Raw genomic sequence first — 22,569 nt, 5'->3', positions numbered from 1 at the left:
TTTTAAATGGAGCGTGAGAGTTACGGGAGAGTTATTAGCGGAAATTAATTGGAATTAAAACGTAATTTTTTACATCATTAATGAGGTCATTTCTTGGAGTAGCTAATAATAAAAAAAAGAAAACACCACCTAAGTTTAAAAGTAATTTTTGAAATGAAGTATAGTTTGTATTAAGTAGCTAACCTGTAGGCAGTATTTTTACTTTCATTAAAAAAAATTCTCAATAAGTTTTTTTTCATAAACTGAAGGAGAATCCCGAACTTCCGACTCTAATAAATTGTCCTGAATCTGAATCCTTTCTGAATTCTGGGTTCCTTTCCATTTTCTCTTTGCTTCGACTGTTCAGTATGGGTTGTGTTCCTGTTGCATTTATCATCTTCAAGTTACAGGAGAGGGAGGTTAGTTTTGCAGCTCTTTCTGATGTGAGTCTTTCTTTTTTTACTGTGGATCCATCTAAAAGTGCTGAAGGAACTCTCTTTAGCCGCAGATGTAACTGGTGCGTCCAGAATGTTTATGGCAACATCGGGCAACTCACAGACTCGTAGGCATAGGAGAGTTATAAGGGGAAATTAATTGGAATTAAAACGTAATTTTTACATAATAAATGAGGTCATTTTTTGGAGTAGCTAATAATAAAAAAAGAAAACACCACCTAAGTTTAAAAGTAATTTTTGAATCCTTGTCATCACAATAAAGGATTTACAGGGATATTTTTTTTTCTTAAGGGCGAGGACCCACTCCTGCCCACACAAACTGTCTGGACTATATTCCTTGTTTGTCCCTATAATGAGCAAAGTTTTCTCTTACCTGAATAACGTTTAGTCTAGTGTTCTATGCTCTGCCACAAACAAAGATTGTTGCATCAAGCATCTTGATAGGCTTCAGGTAACTACCTTGTACTGCTGGGTCAAGAAGATCAGCTAGAAGGCGGGTAGAAGACACACCGAATTCTTTCCTCGCTTGGAATTTATATAAGACTGATTTTACTTCTGCAGGTTTGAAGAGGAGAAGGTGACAGTTTCTCAAACAGAACCTGTTCCAACTTATTGAACTTTGTGGCTACTTTGTGAACTTGAGTCTCGTTTAATTCTAAAGTGGTGATCAAATGAACGATTTGGTTCATGAGCTCTATTATTTTCTCAACTCTCACCCAGAAAACATCGTCATCCATAACTCTCTTATTTATTTCAAGCTGCAGGTATGACTGGCTTATCGCTACACAGCTGAAGAATAAAAGTGATAAAAACAAAAAGGACATCATAAACGAAATTATAAGCAGCTGTCAGCACCACATGCCCTTCCTTGGTACAGCAAGATGGAATGCTAATAAAAAGAGAAAAAAAGCGTGCTTTTCTCTTCATTTCCTTCGTTCTTTGTAATAACGGCAATGAAAGGTAAACGTAGGTTCCAGTGCAAACATTTATTAAAAACAAAAAGGACATCATAAACGAAATTATAAGTAGCTGTCAGCACCACATGCCCTTCCTTGGTACAGCAAGATGGAATGCTAATAAAAAGAGAAAAAAAGCGTGCTTTTCTCTTCATTTCCTTCGTTCTTTGTAATAACGGCAATGAAAGGTAAACGTAGGTTCCAGTGCAAACATTTATTAAAAACAAAAAGGACATCATAAACGAAATTATAAGCAGCTGTCAGCACCACATGCCCTTCCTTGGTACAGCAAGATGGAATGCTAATAAAAAGAGAAAAAAAGCGTGCTTTTCTCTTCATTTCCTTCGTTCTTTGTAATAACGGCAATGAAAGGTAAACGTAGGTTCCAGTGCAAACATTTATTAACTTTTCATATCCGGAATATCGTCCCAACCCGTGTATTAATTGGAGTATGAGTATTTAAAACTGCTGTTACGTCTCGCTAAGAAAGAACGACAGGAAACTAGAGACATTCGAGCAATAACCGGTGTAAAAGATATTATAGAACGGGTTAAGACTCTAAAATGGCAGTGGGCAGGACATATTGCACGAACGAAGGATGGAAGATGGACAAAATCAGTTTTAGAGTGGAGTCCCAGAGAAAAACGAAGACCACCAGGGAGACCACCTGATCGCTGGGATAAGGAACTCAGGAAAGTTGCGGGCTTCAACTGGCAGAAAACAGCAACGGACAGAGATGCAAGGAAAAACCTCTTAAAAATGTATTTAATAACTTAAAGAGGCTACATCTTGTATAGATTGAATTAGCTGAACAATAAATAAATAATAATTGCTTTGGGTAAATTCCCGGACAAATGCCCATTTAGAAATGTCCTGCTCACTGGGCATTTGCCCTGCCCGCATTCCCAGTGTACAGTGTTCAAAGATATGGAGATCAATTCCTTTCCTGTGCTAACCTCTTCATCTCAGAGTAGCACTTGCAACCCACGTCCTCAATTATTTGCTTGACGTATTCCAATCTCTGTCTTCCTCTACAGTTTTCGCCCTCCACAGCTCCCTCCAGTACCATGGAAGTCATTCCCTCATGTCTTAGCAGATGTCCTATCATCCTGTCCCTTCTCCTTATCAGTGTTTTCCACATATTCCTTTCCTCTCCGATTCTGCGTAGAACCTCCTCATTCCTTACCTTATCAGTCCACCTAATTTTCAACATTCGTCTATAGCACCACATCTCAAATGCTTCGATTCTCTTCTGTTCCGGTTTTCCCACAGTCCATGTTTCACTACCATACAATGCTGTACTCCAGACGTACATCCTCAGAAATTTCTTCCTCAAATTAAGGCCGGTATTTGATATTAGTAGACTTCTCTTGGCCAGAAATGCCTTTTTTGCCATAGCGAGTCTGCTTTTGATGTCCTCCTTGCTCCGTCCGTCATTGGTTATTTTACTGCCTAGGTAGCAGAATTCCTTAACTTCATTGACTTCGTCACCATCAATCCTGATGTTAAGGTTCTCGCTGTTCTCATTTCAACTACTTCTCATTACCTTCGTCTTTCTCCGATTTACTCTCAAACCATACTGTGTACTCCTTAGACTGTTCATTCCGTTCAGCACGTCATTTAATTCTTCTTCACTTTCACTCAGGATAGCAATGTCATCAGCGAATCGTATCATTGATATCCTTTCACCTTGTATTTTAATTCCACTCCTGACCCTTTCTTTTATTTCCATCATTGCTTCCTCGATGTACAGATTGAAGAGTAGGGGCGAAAGGCTACAGCCTTGTCTTACACCCTTCTTAATACGAGCACTTCGTTCTTGATCGTCGACTCTTATTATTCCCTCTTGGTTGTTGTACATATTGTATATGACCCGTCTCTCCCTATAGCTTATCCCTACTTTTTTCAGAATCTCGAACAGCTTGCACCATTTTATATTGTCGAACGCTTTTTCCAGGTCGACAAATCCTATGAAAGTGTCTTGATTTTTCTTTAGCCTTGCTTCCATTACTAGCCGTAACGTCAGAATTGCCTCTCTCGTCCCTTTACTTGTCCTAAAGCCAAACTGATCGTCACCTAGCGCATTCTCAATTTTCTTTTCCATTCTTCTGTATATTATTCTTGTAAGCAGCTTCGATGCATGAGCTGTTAAGCTGATTGTACGATAATTCTCGCACTTGTCAGCTCTTGCCGTCTTCGGAATTGTGTGGATGATGCTTTTAAGAAAGTCAGATGGTATATCGCCAGACTCATATATTCTACACACTAACGTGAATAGTCGTTTTGTTGCCACTTCCCCCAATGATTTTAGAAATTCTGATGGAATTTTATCTATCCTTTCTGCCTTATTTGACCGTAAGTCCTCCAAAGCTCTTTTAAATTCCGCTTCTAATACTGGATCCCCTATCTCTTCTAAATCGACTCCTGTTTCTTCTTCTATCACATCAGACAAATCTTCACCCTCATAGAGGCTTTCAATGTATTCTTTCCACCTATCTGCTCTCTCCTCTGCATTTAACAGTGGAATTCCCGTTGCACTCTTAATGTTACCACCGTTGCTTTTAATGTCACCAAAGGTTGTTTTGACTTTCCTGTATGCTGAGTCTGTGCTTCCGACAATCATATCTTTTTCGATGTCTTCACATTTTTCCTGCAGCCATTTCGTCTTAGCTTCCCTGTACTTCCTATTTATTTGATTCCTCAGCGACTTGTATTTCTGTATTCCTGATTTTTCCCGGAACATGTTTGTACTTCCTCCTTTCATCAATCAACTGAAGTATTTCTTCTGTTACCCATGGTTTCTTCGCAGCTACCTTCTTTGTACCTATGTTTTCCTTGCCAACTTCTGTGATGGCCCTTTTTAGAGATGTCCATTCCTCTTCAACTGTACTGCCTACTGCGCGATTCCTTATTGCTGTATCCATAGCGTTAGAGAACTTCAAACGTATTTCGTCATTCCTTAGTATTCCGTATCCCACTTCTTTGCGTATTGATTCTTCATGACTAATGTCTTTAACTTCAGCCTACTCTTCATCACTACTATATTGTGATTTGAGTCTATATCTGCTCCTGGGTACGCCTTACAATCCAGTATCTGATTTCGGAATCTCTGTCTGATCATGATGTAATCTAATTGAAATCTTCCCGTATCTCCCGGTCTTTTCCAAGTATACCTCCTCCTCTTGTGATTCTTGAACAGGGTATTCGCTATTACTAGCTGAAACTTGTTACAGAACTCAATTAGTCTTTCTCCTCTTTCATTCCTTGTCCCAAGCCCATATTCTCCTGTAACCTTTTCTTCTATTCCTTCCCCTACAACTGCATTCCAGTCGCCCATGACTATTAGATTTTCGTCCCCCTTTACATATTGCATTACCCTTTCAATATCCTCATACACTTGCTCTATCTGTTCATCTTCAGCTTGCGACGTCGGCATGTATACCTGAACTATCGTTGTCGGTGTTGGTCTGCTGTCGATTCTGATTAGAACAACCCAGTCACTGAACTGTTCACAGTAAAACACCCTCTGCCCTACCTTCCCATTCATAATGAATCCTACACCTGTTTTACCATTTTCTGCTGCTGTTGATATTATCCGATACTCATCTGACCAGAAATCCTTGTCTTCCTTCCACTTCACTTCACTGACCCCTACTATATATAGATTGAGCCTTTGCATTTCCCTTTTCAGATTTTCTAGTTTCCCTACCACGTTCAAGCTTCTGACATTCAACGCCCCGACTCGTGGAACGTTATCCTTTCGTTGATTATTCAATCCTTTTCTCATGGTAACCTCCCCCTTGGCAGTCCCCTCCCGGAGATCCGAATGGGGGACTATTCCGGAATCTTTTGCCAATGGAGAAATCATCATGACACTTCTTCAAATACAGGCCACATGTCCTGTGGATACACGTTACGTGTCTTTAATGTAGTGGTTTCCACTGCCTTCTGCATCCTCATGTCGTTGATCATTGCTGATTCTTCCGCCTTTAGGGGCTATTTCCCACCCCTAGGACAAAAGAGTGCCCTGAACCTCTATCCGCTCCTCCGCCATCTTTGACAATGCCGTTGGCAGAATGAGGCTGACTTCTTATGCCGGAAGTCTTCGGCCGCCAATGCTGGTTATTTATCAAAATTTAGGCAGTGGCGAGAATCGAACCCGGGACCGAAGACGTTTTGATTATGAGTCAAAGACGCTACCCCTAGACCAGTAAGTCCTTGTAACAATGTACCCCTCACGCCATAATGCCTGGATCACCAAAACGACGATGACTGACAGTGATCCTGGGTGCATTACGTGCTCCCATCTCCCGCCATACGGGTGTACCTCTTTGAATAAAAGTGTCATTTCTGCTTGTTTCATTGTTTCATTCTGTATCACACTGTAGCAGTTCTTTCTATATGGTCCAGTCACATTACTGTGACCGACGTCAAGGTGCAAAACCCCCTCACAGACAGGAGGTGGCAGCACTAGAAGTGGAGGGTGTATAAAGTGTATAAAGCGTGTCAGGGGACGCGGTAACGAGTACAGTCGTGGGAGTAATACGAGAAAGGAGCGATTTATGCGACGTCTAAAAGGCACAAATGTTGGCTTTCGGGCCAAAGTTGGAAATATTTACGAAACGGCTAAGTTTGTAAACTGTTCGCGTACCGTCGGCCGGTGTGGCCGAGCGGTTCTAGGAGCTTCAGTCTGGAACCGCGCGACTCCTACGGTCGCAGGTTCGAATCCTGCCTCGGGCATGGATGTCTGTGATGTCCTTAGGTTAGTTATGTTTAAGTAGTTCTAAGTTCTAGGGGACTGATGACCTTAGATTTTAAGTTCCATAGTGCTCAGAGCCATTTGAACCATTTTTTTGTTCGCGTACCGCAGTGGTTACAGTATACCGTGCGTGCTAAAATGGCAGTATCCAAAACCGGCGCAGGGGCAACTGTGCTGCACTACGTTCCATATTTGACAGGGGTGAACGACGGCTGCGGTGATGTGTACGGGCGAGTAGACCAGCAGCTGTTGAGCAGCTGACCTCCCAGATAAAATAAGGGATGCCAACAGTGTCTCCTCAATGACCGTTCGGCGAACGTTGCTGCGTATAATCCTTCGCAGCAAGCGTCTACTTTATGCACCCATTCTGACTGCTGTTCAACGGCGACGAGGGCTGGAATTTGCACGCCAGTGCTGCAACTAGACGTGCACTGAGTGCCTTGGGAACGTATTCAGATCATAACGCTCCCTTCTGGCTGCAGGCTGTTTGCTTTCAGGCGCTTCACGCCTTACACGCCCATGGCCATCTGTCCAATGTAGCATATAATGTGATTTATAGGAAAAGTTCACCGCAGAACAAAATCTCGAACGATCACAAAAGTCTATACGCGGCCACTATCGTCTTCGAAACAGCGTGTACATCATAATGACTTCACACGTGATTTTGATGGAATGAATGTCGTCCGACTGCTGCTTACACCGGCACTAGCCAGCAACCTTGGGCGATTATGTCGCAGAAGGCACCGACTTCCTCGCCAGCTGCGACTCCATCTCTGTAATTGTCACGGAAGTTTTGCCGACGGTTTGCTGTCCAACTCCATCTGCCTATCACCACTGCACCCACATCCAGGCAGGAGAACGGCATTATACCCTGACTTGCCAGCAGCCCAATTCACTCGCTCCAATAGGGATGATGCCCCGGCATCCACAACGTCAAATACTTAACGCATTAACGCGTCTGAAAAGTAATCAGACGTCAGAAGCTGTTTTATACATGGGAGTTCCATTCTTTAAAGAATCGGGAGTTTGCTGATTGCTTCTAATATTTCTTCATTTCACGCTTGAGCTGTCCATTTATTTTCTAGTAATTTTCGCCAATTCCAAGAAGTTCCGTGATTGCAACAGGATGACGTCAACTTCTTGCTACGATATTTCGGCTGTCAGCCATTCAGCCATCTTCAGATGACTGTTTAGTACTGGAGACTGCTTCTTTTTTGTGGGAGGTTGAAATACAGCGTCATCGGAGGAACACGGTTACGCTGGATCGTAAAACTGTTCCCTTCTACAATGTTCTACTCGGTTGTCATTCTTATTACAGAAATTTACTGCATAAAAATACACAATGCTCACTAGTTTCAACGAATTTAAATCGCCACCTTCGGATCATTTACATAAACAAAATTTTTACAGCGACAATCGATTTCGTCGGCTCTTCACATTAACTGGACACAACTGTAATGTACATAAGGAACAATTATGGAAAATTCTAACGACAAACCAACATAAAACGCATACTAATTTAAAGTAACTGTACCTTATAGAGAAGATATTCGAAAGCACCGTCATACGACAAGAGAAAAGCTGTGCGAACAGTGCACAATAGTCAAAAATAAAATACATAACACGTATATAAAGCCCCTTCATGTTGTTTCCGTGTTGACGTCTGATAGGAAAGTTGTGAGGAAATAAACGGAATACATTGTGGTTTGAGGTGCCACTAGATGGCAGCAGTCTTTTACAACATACGATTATATCTCCGAAATAGAATGCAAACACATTGATGTTTTCATATCCTTTACAAATATAAAAATCCATAAAACAAAAAGCACTGTTATGGGACGAAAGTCAGAGCCCAGAAATGCAACGAGGCCGCAGCCACACAGCAGATGGTGGTCAACGAACGGCGTGAGCGGCTCCCGTGCCGTCGGACTACGAGCGACGAAGTCAGGCCACAAGCCGAGACAACGGTCACAGCCGGCCGCCGCTCCTGCTTGATCGGCACCCCTCAGCAGCAGCAAGACTTCAGTGACTGCGTCCCAGTTGTCAGTGCCCTGGGGCCATCCTTCTAGAAGCCACTCCCGCTCGATTGACTTCCACGTCTTCGACGATTACGCCAGACACCTGTGTTTTCCCTGTTCCAGACGGTTTGCAGTGGCCCACAAACGCCTGCCATGTGTCAGTTGGGAATCCTCGCTGTTAACTCAGCCGCCACCGGACCGCGAAGGAGGGACCTCTGCCTGTCTGCCCAGCCCGGGCAGGCAACACCGCGCCATCCTCCCGCCCCAGCTCCTCAGCGTCGGTCCAGACTTTGACTCCGGGCACCGCCATCGAACGACGCGACCTTCCGCATTAGAGAAGACCTGGTGGCCGCCCGTGACGGCAGCGCGGCCGCATCCTGCCCCCTCAGCTCGCCTCGGATACCGGAACCGCGAGCGCAGCCCTCTGTCTCCCGAGCAGAGCGAGGACACCGCCCGCCGTCGCAACGTCTGCAGCTACGACGCCGGAATATCACGAGGGAACTCCGGACTGCGCCAGAGAATGGAGCAAAATCAGAAGAATGTCTGAACTGTATGATTTAGTAAAGAACTAATAAAGACTTGTAGTGTCTTGTAACCTCCCAACAGCCGGCCGCGGTGGCCGTGCGGTTCTAGGCGCTGCAGTCCGGAACCGCAGGACTGCTACGGTCGCAGGTTCGAATCCTGCCTCGGGCGTGGATGTGTGTGATGTCCTTAGGTTAGTTAGGTTTAAGTAGTTCTAAGTTCTAGGGGACTGATGACCTAAGACGTCCCATAGAGCTCAGAGCCATTTGAACCATTTTTTTAACCTCCCAACAGGAAAAAATGTAAGTATATAATTTACATTTAGTATAACCTACCAACAGTAAAAAATATATAATTCACATTCAGTGTAACCTCCCAACCGCAAAAATACGTATAACATTCACATTTAGCGTAATCTCCCAACAGTTTATTATTCCGTAACCTCACAATATGGTTCAAATGGCTCTGAGGACTATGGGACTTAACTTCTGAGGTCATCAGTCCCCTATAACTTAGAACTACTTAAACCTAACTAACCTAAGGACATCACACACATCCATGCCCGAGGCGGGATTCAAACCTGCGACCGTAGCGGTCACGCGGTTCCGGACTGAAGTGCCTAGAACCGCGCGGCCACACCGGCCGGCACCTCACAATAATGTGACTAATCTCTCAATAAAATTGTGGTTCACTTATATAACCTTTCAATAATTAACTGACTGTGAATATAAACTGGTAGATTTGGACGTCAGCAGTGCTGCGTCATGGCCCTGAAAGATCATACTGAATAAATTGAAAAATCTTACCTCAATAAGGTCGCCAGATAACGCGTATGTATCTGCTCCTATAAGAAATTTTTCTGGCTCAGCCCAGTGCAATGCTGGCCGATAGATTTGTCATGTATAAAAAGAAACAACTGACTTTTCTTTACAATAATCGGTATGGCCATGAATTGGAGAAATTAGTAAATTCTTTAAATTGAGATGAATGATTGTCAAAAGTTAATTTTTATAAGAAAGATTATTATTAAGAGATTTTTTTTAAAAAAAATTTACATGGGACTTGATATAGCAATGGTACATATGCGCGAGGCTGCTTTTACCTTATACTACATCGCTCAGGCACCGCCACCGCCATCGCTCCCCACGACCGGTCCAGCCAACTCGATACACACGACTGCTAGCTACTACTTACTCCTACTGACACAGATCTTACTGCATACAACACTGCTCTCTGGTCTGAGATTCTCTTATAGCTTACATATCGCAGGCAGCGCGTGAGCAATCCATCGAAATTACATCTGCCCGAGTGCGCTAGCAAAATATTCCTCAGTCATGGACTTCTTACAGTCTTTACAAGGGTCCGTCTTTGCTTGTGTCCAAGATCCCTCATCTTCGACAGAGAACCCAGCCCACACCCAGAAAGCCTACGTATCTCACCTTAACAGCATAATATATGTGGTTTTCCAAATGTATACGTCAAAGAAATTATTACAAAAATATTTTTGTTATATCTTATATGAATGGTATTGTCATTGTTACCAGACACATAGTTTACGCAACTATTAGCGTTTCAGTCATATGTTCTTGATATATATAGATTAAAAGTATGAAAACGGTGTTGTGTAACTTTACTACATGCGAGTGGGGAGTCTCGTATAATAATGTGTCTTCAATGATCATCTGATGTGTGCTGAGTAGCTCGAGGTCTAGGTTATGGTCCAATGTATTAAAGCTATTATCTGCGTCATGGGTTTAGGTTAGGATACCGCGGGACTGCTACGGTCGCAGGTTCGAATCCTGCCTCGGGCATGGGTGTGTGTGATGTCCTTAGGTTAGTTAGGTTTAAGTAGTTCTAAGTTCTAGGGGACTTATGACCTACGATGTTGAGTCCCATAGTGCTCAGAGCCATTTTTTTTAGGTTAGGATACGTGTTACATTATTCTTAATTATTGAATGCCAGAAGGACCTCGTCGATGCCAAGATTTTCGTGGCAGAATAATTCGCGGAGTGTCCTATGGAGATAAAATGCTCGGCTAAGTCGATTCGATTCGATAGATGCCGCTCATGCAGCGGCTGCCTTTGCACATAAGTCTGCGCGCCAATTTTTAGTATAAATTTAGCGACGTGAACTGGCAGTCTCCAGTGCTAAACACTCACCTGAAGATAGCGGAATTGTTGTTAGCCGAAACATCGTGGCAAGAAGTCAACGTCATCCGGCAGCAATCCCGCAACTTCATGGAGTACTCTTTACACCGGAAAAATTAAGAGTTACTATTTTCACCAAATTTCAAATGCTTCGAGTTTGTTCTGCGGATTTGCGATGGCCCATATTTAACTTCCTTCCAATGATCCGCTCTAGCCGTAGACTTTCAGCGACTCTTTCCTCATTTTTGTATCAATAGCAGACGCCGGTACCTCTTTTACTGGAGAATGCTTTATTTGCTTCTATCAGTCAACCTCTCGTATCTTCCTTGCTTTGGCAACCTCTTTTTTAGACAAGAGTTTTTTTAACGCTTCTTCCACTGCTACGTCGTTCCCAGTTTGCATGTTAAGGATGTCGTCATTCTGTTTTCTACTATTCATCATCTTCGTCTTTGCTTTGCTTATCCTTACGCCATTATCGGTGCTAGTACGTTGTTCACTCCACTGAATAGGGCTTCCTAACATACGGTCAATCACTTGCGCCCCATTAGCGTTGTTATCTGATCCTGTTCCACTTTTTTTCCTCTTCTGAAATTTGGTGGAGCGAAGTCGAACACAGTAACAACTCAAACACTCGTGGTTCACTCCCAGCCGAACACAGGCACCTCACTGGCCCCCTTTCGCCGCTCTCCGGTACGTCAAAACAACTGCCGAACAGCGACCGCCAAGGCGCGGCCGCGTCCATCGCACATGATTCCGCCCTCAGATAGCAAATTTTGTAACAGATGAAAGTAATTCATCTAGCTTCCGTGTGGTGACACTGCCAGACACCACACTTGCTAGGTGGTAGCCTTTAAATCGGCCGCGGTCCGTTAGCATACGTCGGACCCGCGTGTCGCCACTATCAGTGATTGCAGACCGAGCGCCGCCACACGGCAGGTCTAGTCTAGAGAGACTCCCTAGCACTCGCCCCAGTTGGACAACCGACTTTGCTAGCGACGGTTCACTGTCTACATACGCTCTCATTTGCCGAGACGACAGTTTAGCAAAGCCTCCAGCTACGTCATTTGCTACGACCTAGCAAGACGTCATATTAAGTAATTAGAATGAATTTTGAACAGACAATATTGTGAATCATGTACCGTCAAGAGCGACGTTCGTCACTAATGGATTAAAGTTAAGTATGAAACTAATTACGTCCGCTTTCTGAATTCTAATTCCTCGTCATGTTCCAGACCTCACGTCAGTATAGTTCTTCCCTCCTCACGCCAGCCTGCGTGAGCTAAAACGCGTGCATTTCGGCATCCTCTAGTTGGCTCTTCAGCCAACACAACATTCGGTTTCTATGCGCGAGCCATAACGCGCCCTGCGAGATGAAACGAGGGAAGTCCGCAGCTCGTGGTCGTGCGGTAGCGTTCTTGCTTCCCGCGCCCGGGTTCCCGGGTTCGATTCCCGGCGGGGTCAGGGATTTTCTCTGCCTCGTGATGACTGGGTGTTGTGTGATGTCCTTAGGTTAGTTAGGTTTAAGTAGTTCTAAGTTCTAGGGGACTGATGACCATAGATGTTAAGTCCCATAGTGCTCAGAGCCATTTGAACCATTTTTTGAAACAAGGGAAGGGCCGAGTCGGGACAGGACGCCCCTGGCGGGCGGCAGGCTTTGTATAGGATTGGGGGGGGGGGGGTGGCGTCGTCGGGCCGCACCGTAAAACTCGAAGCTGCGATTTTCCACTACATGGAAAGCTGTGCCAGACTCAGCTTTCTGCGGCCACTCAGGGCCGTTGGCGAGGGGAGGTCTCGAGAACGTTTCGGCTTAAAACATCTCCCAGAAGCCAGCCATTGGCTGAAATTGTGTGACGCGGGTGATGATTGCCGCTCACACAATGTTTGCAGGGAAGACAAGGGACTGGGGGAAATTTTCTTGCGAGATGATAATTGGGCAGCCACTGGTGCAGAATAGGATAAACTGGCGCTGTGCTCGATCTGAGAAAAAGGTGATTCGTGTCCTGATTGCTTCAGCCAGCAGTCGTGTTACTCTGTATTATCCGTTACGAAGTATGGAGGTAGTAGTTTTAGCTATCCGGTGGCCTGCACAGTAACGCGTTGTTTACTGCTATCGCGCATCATCGCAGTTGCAGCTCCGTGGGTCATCTACATAGCAACCCATCGAGCAAGGCACGCCGTCGATGACAACACGGGGTACAGCTGCAATTATTGAAGGTATATATACGCAGCACCGGCGTACTCTGATCAGCCTTGAATTTTCCGTCTGGCGCCTCGCTCCGTCTTTCTAGAGCGAAAGAGATCGCGAAATTTGATTAGCAGTTCGCATCTTTCGTGATCGCCACTTTACGTAATTTATTCCGATAGGCTACAGATACAAATAGAATTTCGTGCAGTACGTCTGGATAGGGAGGATGCTAGCCATCACAGAAACTATTTTCAAGTTTACTGTGTAGATTTCAACTGTTCCCTTCTTACCACTTACAGAATACTTTTAACAGCAATGTAATTAATTTGTCTCTGCTGAACTGAATAAATTCAACAATTATTCTGGTACTCACAGCACTTATTTTGTTACGGTATAAAGTCAAGCGCCAGTCGGCAACAAAAGAGAAGAGAAGGCTGTGAGAAGAAGTCAGCCAATCGCAAGGTGATCAACCTCCCTTCCAGGACGACAACGCAACAGCAGCGGCCCCTAGCTGAAGAGGACATAAGTTCCGCGCCGACTAGTGGGAACCCACTTTGATAGTAGCGTCAATGTTAGCCACCTCGATAACAGTTCAGGACAGACTTTTGTCAGTTCGAGATCAGGAATCACTGCAAAGACTGATGATTTCGTAATTCGCCCTTTGCTTGCGACACATCTGTGTAATTGCCAAAGTTAAGTATTGTATTTTATTAGTTATAATAAAACTCATTAATATGAGTTGTTTGATTGTTTGTATAGTGAGCCGAGTATGCAGAATTCGTAGACACAACATATCTGTCCAGAATATCCACTCCTTGGCTCCCACCAATGATTAATTTTGGAGGGCTATAAAAAAATTAAAGATTTACGAAATCTTATACACTCCTGGAAATTGAAATAAGAACACCGTGAATTCATTGTCCCAGGAAGGGGAAACTTTATTGACACATTCCTGGGGTCAGATACATCACATGATCACACTGACAGAACCACAGGCACATAGACACAGGCAACAGAGCATGCACAATGTCGGCACTAGTACAGTGTATATCCACCTTTCGCAGCAATGCAGGCTGCTATTCTCCCTTGGAGACGATCGTAGAGATGCTGGATGTAGTCCTGTGGAACGGCTTGCCATGCCATTTCCACCTGGCGCCTCAGTTGGACCAGCGTTCATGCTGGACGTGCAGACCGCGTGAGACGACGCTTCATCCAGTCCCAAACATGCTCAATGGGGGACAGATCCGGAGATCTTGCTGGCCAGGGTAGTTGACTTACACCTTCTAGAGCACGTTGGGTGGCACGGGATACATGCGGACGTGCATTCTCCTGTTGGAACAGCAAGTTCCCTTGCCGGTCTAGGAATGGTAGAACGATGGGTTCGATGACGGTTTGGATGTACCGTGCACTATTCAGTGTCCCCTCGACGATCACCAGTGGTTTACGGCCAGTGTAGGAGATCGCTCCCCACACCATGATGCCGGGTGTTGGCCCTGTGTGCCTCGGTCGTATGCAGTCCTGATTGTGGCGCCCACCTGCACGGCGCCAAACACGCATACGACCATCATTGGCACCAAGGCAGAAGCGACTCTCATCGCTGAAGACGACACGTCTACATCCGTCCCTCCATTCACGCCTGTCGCGACACCACTGGAGGCGGGCTGCACGATGTTGGGGCGTGAGCGGAAGACGGCCTAACGGTGTGCGGGACCGTAGCCCAGCTTCATGGAGACGGTTGCGAATGGTCCTCGCCGATACCCCAGGAGCAACAGTGTCCCTAATTTGCTGGGAAGTGGCGGTGCGGTCCCCTACGGCACTGCGTAGGATCATATGGTCTTGGCGTGCATCCGTGCGTCGCTGCGATCCGGTCCCAGGTCGACGGGCACGTGCACCTTCCGCCGACCACTGGCGACAACATCGATGTACTGTGGAGACCTCACGCCCCACGTGTTGAGCAATTCGGCGGTACGTCCACCCGGCCTCCCGCATGCCCACTATACGCCCTCGCTCAAAGTCCGTCAACTGCACATACGGTTCACGTCCACGCTGTCGCGGCATGCTACCAGTGTTAAAGACTGCGATGGAGCTCCGTATGCCACGGCAAACTGGCTGACACTGACGGCGGCGGTGCACAAATGCTGCGCAGCTAGCGCCATTCGACGGCCAACACCGCGGTTCCTGGTGTGTCCGCTGTGCCGTGCGTGTGATCATTGCTTGTACAGCCCTCTCGCAGTGTCCGGAGCAAGTATGGTGGGTCTGACACACCGGTGTCAATGTGTTCTTTTTTCCATTTCCAGGAGTGTATGTGGAAAATGGTCAGACTCAAGTTAGTTGTACAGCAGGGTGAACACAGTAATGTCAGACAGCGTGTTGTGCAATTAAATATGCTCCTCTCCTGGATTAGTTCTTTGAATTTCGAGACTAAATTGTAATGACTTGCTTAGTAAATTGTAACTTTCTTGTGAGGACTCAGTGGCCAGTTCCTATCTTGGCTCAAGCGTCCCCTTGTGAGTCTAGGATGGAAGTAAGCTTCACAAAGTGCTCCCAGCAAGAAGCAAAATTTTTACTCCATCTTTTTGCATGTGAGCTTTGTGTGTGATTTTTAGCAGCAATGGCACTGATTCTTCTTAGTGCCGACCAATCACTTCCATTCTAATTATGCAACGATTCCCTTTCCATGCTCAATTTAAATATAACTAACCAGTCGTGTTACTTTAAGTTCTGGAAAGTAACAGTTCCTGACTCCCAGTATCTGTTCTATGTCGCGTCTTAGCCTACCAGATCCTCTCCACGTACACACAGCAGTTCCTTCCTCCTGACCTGAACTTTATTCGTATTGTAGAATGAAAACTGCTCTTACAATTTCTTAACAGTGTCAACAACAAGGCAATTAACTAGGCGCCAGCCTGATGACTGTGCGTCAAGTGTCCTTAGACACAAAAGTGCCAGATGGCCTCCCATCTCACTCTACTTAATAGGTTTTCTTCTTTGTATTGCTTCATGTCTTGCGTTTGCCGTATGCTCGTCCGCAGCTCGTAGTCTTGCGGTAGCGTTCTCGCTGCTCGCGCGCGGGGTCCCGGGTTCGAATCCCGGCGGGGTCAGGAATTCTCTCTGCCTCGCGATGACGGGTCTTGTGTGTCTTTCATCATAATTGACTCGCAAGTCGCCGAAGTGGCGTCAACTGGAAAGGACTTGCAATACGGCGGCCGAACTTCCCCGCATGGGGCCTCCCGGCCAACAATGCCATACTATCATCTCATCTCACTGTATGCTCGCGGTGTCTCTTTTCCGTGCCAGCGGGGTGCCCACATTAGAGACATGATACAACGGTTTTCCGTCATTTAGGATACAAATCAAATGCTGACTCTGAGGCAGAGTTGAGCCCACACACAACATACTGTTCCAAACTTTCTGTCTACTCTCCTCCTTCTCATGGCGAAGTTTGTCCTTTGAAAAGGCCTGTGGTCCCTCTTAATGGCCGGACGCTGGCTATCTCCCCCGCTTGACTGGGCTCTGCCCGACTGGCACTCAATATGATTCCCAACTATGTTCAAACAGACTTCCAGAAAAAGAATTTCATATAGAAAACAGTAATCAGCTGTGGCAGTCACTCCCATTAACTTTAATCATACTTGTACTTTTGTTTATAACTTTAAGTTAATTTAGATTTGCTGTATTTGTTAATTTATTGGAATTTAATTATGGTAAATAATAGCTTTGAAACAAAAAAAATCCGTCACATAACCAAGTGTTAGACCGAATAATGGAGCTCAGAAAATAGTAGGCAGTGCTCGGTGGCAGATAAAGGGCTGTGTAGTGCCAGTGTGGATAGTGTGGCATCAGAAGAATTAGCATTAGATTGAAATTGTGGGAAATAACACATATTATTGAGTATTTCATGAGTGGTACATGTGGTGTGCAGAAGAGATAGCGGGAACAGGAGGACATGGAGAAGCAAGTTAATCAGTCGAAAAGCTGTTTGAAAATAAAGTGAGTAGTATCTAACTTTTGGCCTTATAAGGGTTTGATGAAACACGAGAGTAGTGCAAGACATCGTGCTGGCAACAGCTCTGGTGTGATTGCACGTCAGCCCCTTTGCCAAAAGGCTGACTGTTATTACTTTGACCTTCAACTTTGGTAGGCTGTTTTATTTTAGGGGGCAAGGGCCATAAAATATTATCTCATAAAATGGCATTAACCCGAACGATGACACAGAAGATACGTTCCAAGCCATCAGTTATTATTTGCATTAAACTGCATGTTGACGCAATAAACTTAAAGTGGAATGACGAGAGGTCACGTGTACGAAGTAAAACAGATTTCTCACATCGAATTATGCGCCAGTATGTGGATTTATATGAAGTAGAAATAGGGGACGATTAATTATAGAACTTATTAATTGGAGAATAGTTAATAAGGATTTCTGCCGTAACTGAATTTAATATGCGTGGAGAAATAGTATATCAAAACTTATTTGGAAATTTTGCTACATTTGCAGCATTGTAAGTTTAGGTACACTTCATTATGTTTAAATGGTTCCCGGAACAAGATTTTAGTTCCTAGGGTAGTTTTATGTTTCTTATTTGGATGATTTCCTGTAGTGATGTGTGGTCAGTTTGGTTTGAAATAGGTGAAATGCGGTGCACACATTTATACAGTAATTCCTGTTTTCATATCTCTCTCTGTTGAAATGAAACTGAACCGATGCCTTCCAATGTAATTACAGAAAATTGCGTACCTCAGGTACTCTCAATATAAGGTCGTCTTCATTCAGTATTTCTTTAGTTTTCGGCGGAATTCGGCAGTAATGCTCTGTCAGCCTAGCAAACGCCCTGCGAAAGAGGCATACGTCGATTCCGGCAGTTAGTTATCTCGTATCGATGAATATGATGAGTATCATTCATCTTTCATGGCCCAAGTTTCTTTTCAAACGTCAAGCGGCCTGAATAACAAGAGAATTTTATACAACTATACTGCTGGGAAAAATAGTCGGTGTCACAATTTTAATTAGTCAACTATGGAACAATACGTTTGTGCCAGTGTCCTGTTTATAAATTTAGTAACGATAAATTTAAATAGTAAGAAAAAATGGATGCGTTTTAAGAAACTGGAAGTATCTTTAAAAAGTAGCCTCTTTAGCAGCAGGAATCGGATTATTGCACAAAACAGGTTGGAGAGAACAGCTGCTGTAAATGATCAGTCTCTAAAATCGTGCTGTTTACTTTCAGTAATAGCTTCTAGTAATAATGGCCGCTAAATTAAACAAAACGACGAAATTTTTAAAAGATTGATACGAAGGTGACTTGAAAAATTAGAAAAGATCATTCGTTTAATAACCTGTCGGCTAGATTATTGGAGACGGAACAGTAGCTATGCCTGAACATGGACTAGGAAATCGGGTATGGCCTTTCCAACTGAACCAAACCGGCGTTTGCCTTAATAAAAGCTAACGGAAAATCTATATTTAGATGGCTGGGTGTGGGTTTAAAATGCATTGTTCCCGAACGCGAGTACATGTATTAACGAAAAAACGTAATGGAACCAGTCACCTGCTCCTTCCTGAAGAGGATCTTCATGATTTGCACAAACGGCATGTGGAACATGTTATGAAAGTCTTGAGATTTACGTGTAATACAGCTTCAGCATTTCTTAGCTACGAGTTATCATGAAGCGTGTAGACAATTTTGCAACTCGTCACGCTCTGAGTGGGTCTGAGTAGGCCAGCTGCGTAGCAGATAAAACAGCTGATGTCATTCGGCATATCGTTCGTCTGCTGGTTCTACACTTGCCCTCTACTCGCGCTTGTTATTAATTATTTCCAGTCAATTTCGAGAACTATTTCTTCGGAGATTTAGGTTCTAAGCAGTGTGCCACTAACATTGCAACTTAGCGCAATTTGTCTGACAATAATATCCACCGAAATTTTTATAATTTTTTGAAAGACTTCACCGCCGTTTCACTGTAGATTATTGTATTTTTTTCTGTACAACCTAGATTTCCGCTTTCACACCAACATCGAGTAAAATGTTCTGAATGCTATTAGGTCCATGATGTGAGGGGTAAATATAAGAACGTGACAGAGTGGCAAAAAGGGGCAATAGTGTTTGGTCGTGCCCATGGCCATACGATGTGTGATACTGCTGGATTTGATGGTGTTTCGCGGCAGATTGTTCAAAGCAGAGATGTAACACACGTTACTACGAAACACAACGTCAGAACTGTGACCGAAAAAAGATTCCGGCTGTGAGGGACAGGGGACGCACTACACGGCTTGTGAATCAAAATCGCTTCTAAACCCGACAGCAATTGCTGCAGGCAGTGAATCAAGGTCCTTCCAAACCTGTTAGCGAGAGAACATTGAGACGAGAACTGTATGCCATGTACATATGGAGTCGGTCGCCTCGCGCCATGCCATTGCTCACACAGGCACATAAAAACGAAAACAGCAAATTTCATCGGGTTGGAAGAACACATCTCGACTGGCCTGCAAAATCACCTGACTTGAGTCCTACAGAAAATCTGTGGCGCGTGATGGAATAGCGGGGTAAAGCACAGACATAAGTATTCCTTCAGTTTCGTGGAACTGGGCTATCAAATCGATTAACCTGCAAGCGACGAACCTGCACATTCTGGTTATCAAGTCCAGGGGGCGGTATTAAATGACGCTTGCAGTGATTGCAGCTGGGGTGACTTATTTTTTGTCCGGGGAGAAACTCTGTATGTGTTTAGTAGAATGTTATCGCACTAACTTGAGCAGTATCTAAGACCTGCTCTCGGACATGTTTTAGGGTTTTCTTAGCATGTTTTTGAATGCTGAATTACGTATGCGACTGTGGAATATTTTTGTTTTTAATATTAGTTCTTAAAAATAGTACCGATCCTCTGTGAAGGCCACTTCCTAAATTCAAATCCGAATAGCTTTGAAATGTAACAGTTACCACCTTATTAATATAATGTGGTTCAAGTTGTTAAATTTTGAATAACTGAAAGTTAAATAATACATGTACTTTTGATAAGCCCCGACATATCATAGATATGTTTGTTTTCATAGACACTTTAATGCTGTCACTAGGAGGAAGTTATTTATCTTATAGTATGGTGTATTGCCTGAACCAGTCTGGGTACTGATGTTACGTAGCCGATTTAATAGAATTGACAAGTTGCTAAGTATTATGTTACAAGTATGTTACTCGGCTCTACCGATTTATTGCAATCTGTATTTCTTAGTTTTGTCTTACAATGCATTCTTATGTCACAAATCCTATGGGGTAAATCGAAACGCGCTCTGAGAAGCTAAATAATAAAAATTTTACGACCAAGACATGTTTATATAGTGCCAATATGGTCGCAGATCCCCTCGAAGACTTCTTGTCTAAAGTGGTGAAACGTTATTTTCCGCTGTTGTTTTTTCACAATTTTAAGACTGACAATTTGAGGTCAGTATGGCTCGAGAGAGTATAAAGAGCTATTGGATACTGACAATTTCTTTACCAGATTTTACTTTTGTATTCGATATGAAGAACATGTTTTTGAAATGAGTGAGAAACGTGGTGTGATCACACTACCAAGTAACGTGTGTGGATGAGACTTCGCGTGGTATTCTATTGAGAAGAGTTCGCCAAATACTGCGCAGGTTCTTTTGCGATCGGAAGTTTCTGTTATACTGGAGGCGTTACGTCCAGAAAGCTTTCCGGCATGGTTATTACCGTAATACACTTAAGCATACCAATATCTGGATGTTGCGAGTGACAATACTCACGACAGAAATGAGATGACGAAACTGCGGAGAAAAATTGTCGCAATTTTCATTTTATAATGTTATCAGAAGCATCACTGCCATCTCGAACGCAAAAGTTACTAAAAACCTGATCAGGAGACCCGATTGAGGAGTGTCTTGACCCTCCTGAACATGGTCTGAGTCTTCCAGGCGGAGTCAGCTGCCAAATGGATATCCAATAAAATAACAGAAGAAATTTTGTAATAATAATCTGCAAATATATATTCTAAGGTACTTATTAGGGGAAAATATCGGAAAGGGAGATTCTGCAAAAGAACAGATTTTTGTAAGAAACTTCGCTGAAACGCGGTTACTGAAAATGTTACATAACTGAATCGATTGATGATATGAAGAAAACCGTTGAAAGCGTCGTGTCTTGAACAACTCAGACTGGGGCTTAACAAGAGCTTAAGATCAAGAGTCGGGTGCTAATAAATTCATGTGTGTTCTCTGATAATGAATGAGAAGAAATGTGCCACGGAACTAGTTTGCAAAGAAACAGTTAGTATCCAAATGCTTTTTCTACTCTCTAGAGCGATACAGATATCTGATCGTCAATCCCAAAACTACTGTTAAAGATGAAAAGTCTTCAAGAGTTACTTGGAAATAATGAACATGACGTGTGCATACTTTCATTCCGTAGTTGAACAAAAACAGCAAATGAAATGATTTGTACCATTCTGTCAGTAATCAACCAGCTTTCGGTGCGTGTGATTTAATAGAACCTTAGGGTCCCTACGTCAGAATTGTAGGATGTGAATTGGAACCTCGTACCTCTCTGATAATACTGCACTCTCTCTGTCTTCTGAGTAGGTAGCAACAATTAGAAGTAACATTGCAAGGCAGAAAATTTAAAAATAATGTAAACACAAAGTATACGTCGGAATCAACAGGTTCTCAAAGAAATACTATTTCCATTTCAGCATGTGAAACGTGTGAACCATGTGTGGTTTTAGAACTTCACTTGATGAGGAAACTAGGCCAATGTTTACAAAGAATAACTCAAGAGATACTCTTAGAAGAATTGGTACCGTCCATGACACCGTATCCGTAGAACGAAGCAGCTGTCAATCGTCAGGCTACTGCCCAACTGGTCGATAGTTTAGAAACATATTGAGTCACCTGGGAACTTATGAGTGAGAGATACCCACTAGAAGCATAGGATTAATGTCAAAAATGAGGTAACTGTGTTTCCCACAAGAAAAACTGTTCTCACTTAAGAATAACCGCCCTTATTTGACAAGTTTAACGGTCCCCGTATCGCTTTTCTTACGCTGATGATATTCGTCTCTTAAGGGACGACCCGCTCGAGCTTCACACACACAGTGCGCTACCCAACGAGACGGGAAAGCGATGTGGACCCGGGTCGAACTGTGCTCAAAACTGACGACCAGCCTGAATGTGTTCTCTAGGCGGTTTCCCCACTCTTGTTTGGCCAATAATCCCAAATCTCCGCCTCAGAATACACTACACACACACACACACACACACACACAACACAATTAAAACGCACAGTTCAGTCACATTAATGTGGCTGATGCCTATGTTAGACGTGAACGTGCAATAACCACCCATAGATGGCAGGTGGCAGCACTAGAAGTGGAGGGTACATAAAGCATGTCGGAGGGACGCGGAAAACAGTGCAGTCCTTGCAGTAGCACGGAAATGGAGATGTTTAACTGACGTCCAAATGGGCGTTATGATTGGCTTTCGGCCCATGGGTGGAAGCATTTCCGAAACGGCTAAGTTTGTAAATTGTTCGAGTGCCGCC

General features: G+C 43.9%; 1 protein-coding gene across 3 annotated transcripts in view; it reads left to right on the top strand.

Annotated features, from left to right (window-relative positions):
- The window catches only part of LOC126181958 (uncharacterized), a 104,227-nt gene extending 95,000 nt beyond the window's left edge, over nt 1-9,227 (top strand). For all 3 annotated transcript variants that reach the window (XM_049924812.1, XM_049924814.1, XM_049924813.1), the window contains one exon: nt 8,291-9,227. In XM_049924812.1, the coding sequence (XP_049780769.1) occupies nt 8,291-8,714 (424 nt within the window). In that variant the 3' untranslated portion in view covers nt 8,715-9,227. The remainder of the gene's footprint in view (nt 1-8,290) is intronic.
- The last annotated feature ends 13,342 nt before the right edge of the window (nt 9,228-22,569 follow it).

The sequence above is a fragment of the Schistocerca cancellata genome, chromosome 1, assembly GCF_023864275.1.
Source record: "Schistocerca cancellata isolate TAMUIC-IGC-003103 chromosome 1, iqSchCanc2.1, whole genome shotgun sequence".
In the NCBI taxonomy this organism is placed as follows: domain Eukaryota; kingdom Metazoa; phylum Arthropoda; class Insecta; order Orthoptera; family Acrididae; genus Schistocerca; species Schistocerca cancellata.
The sequence above is the reverse complement of the archived record's forward strand: the minus strand, read 5'-3'. Positions and strand labels throughout refer to the sequence as shown.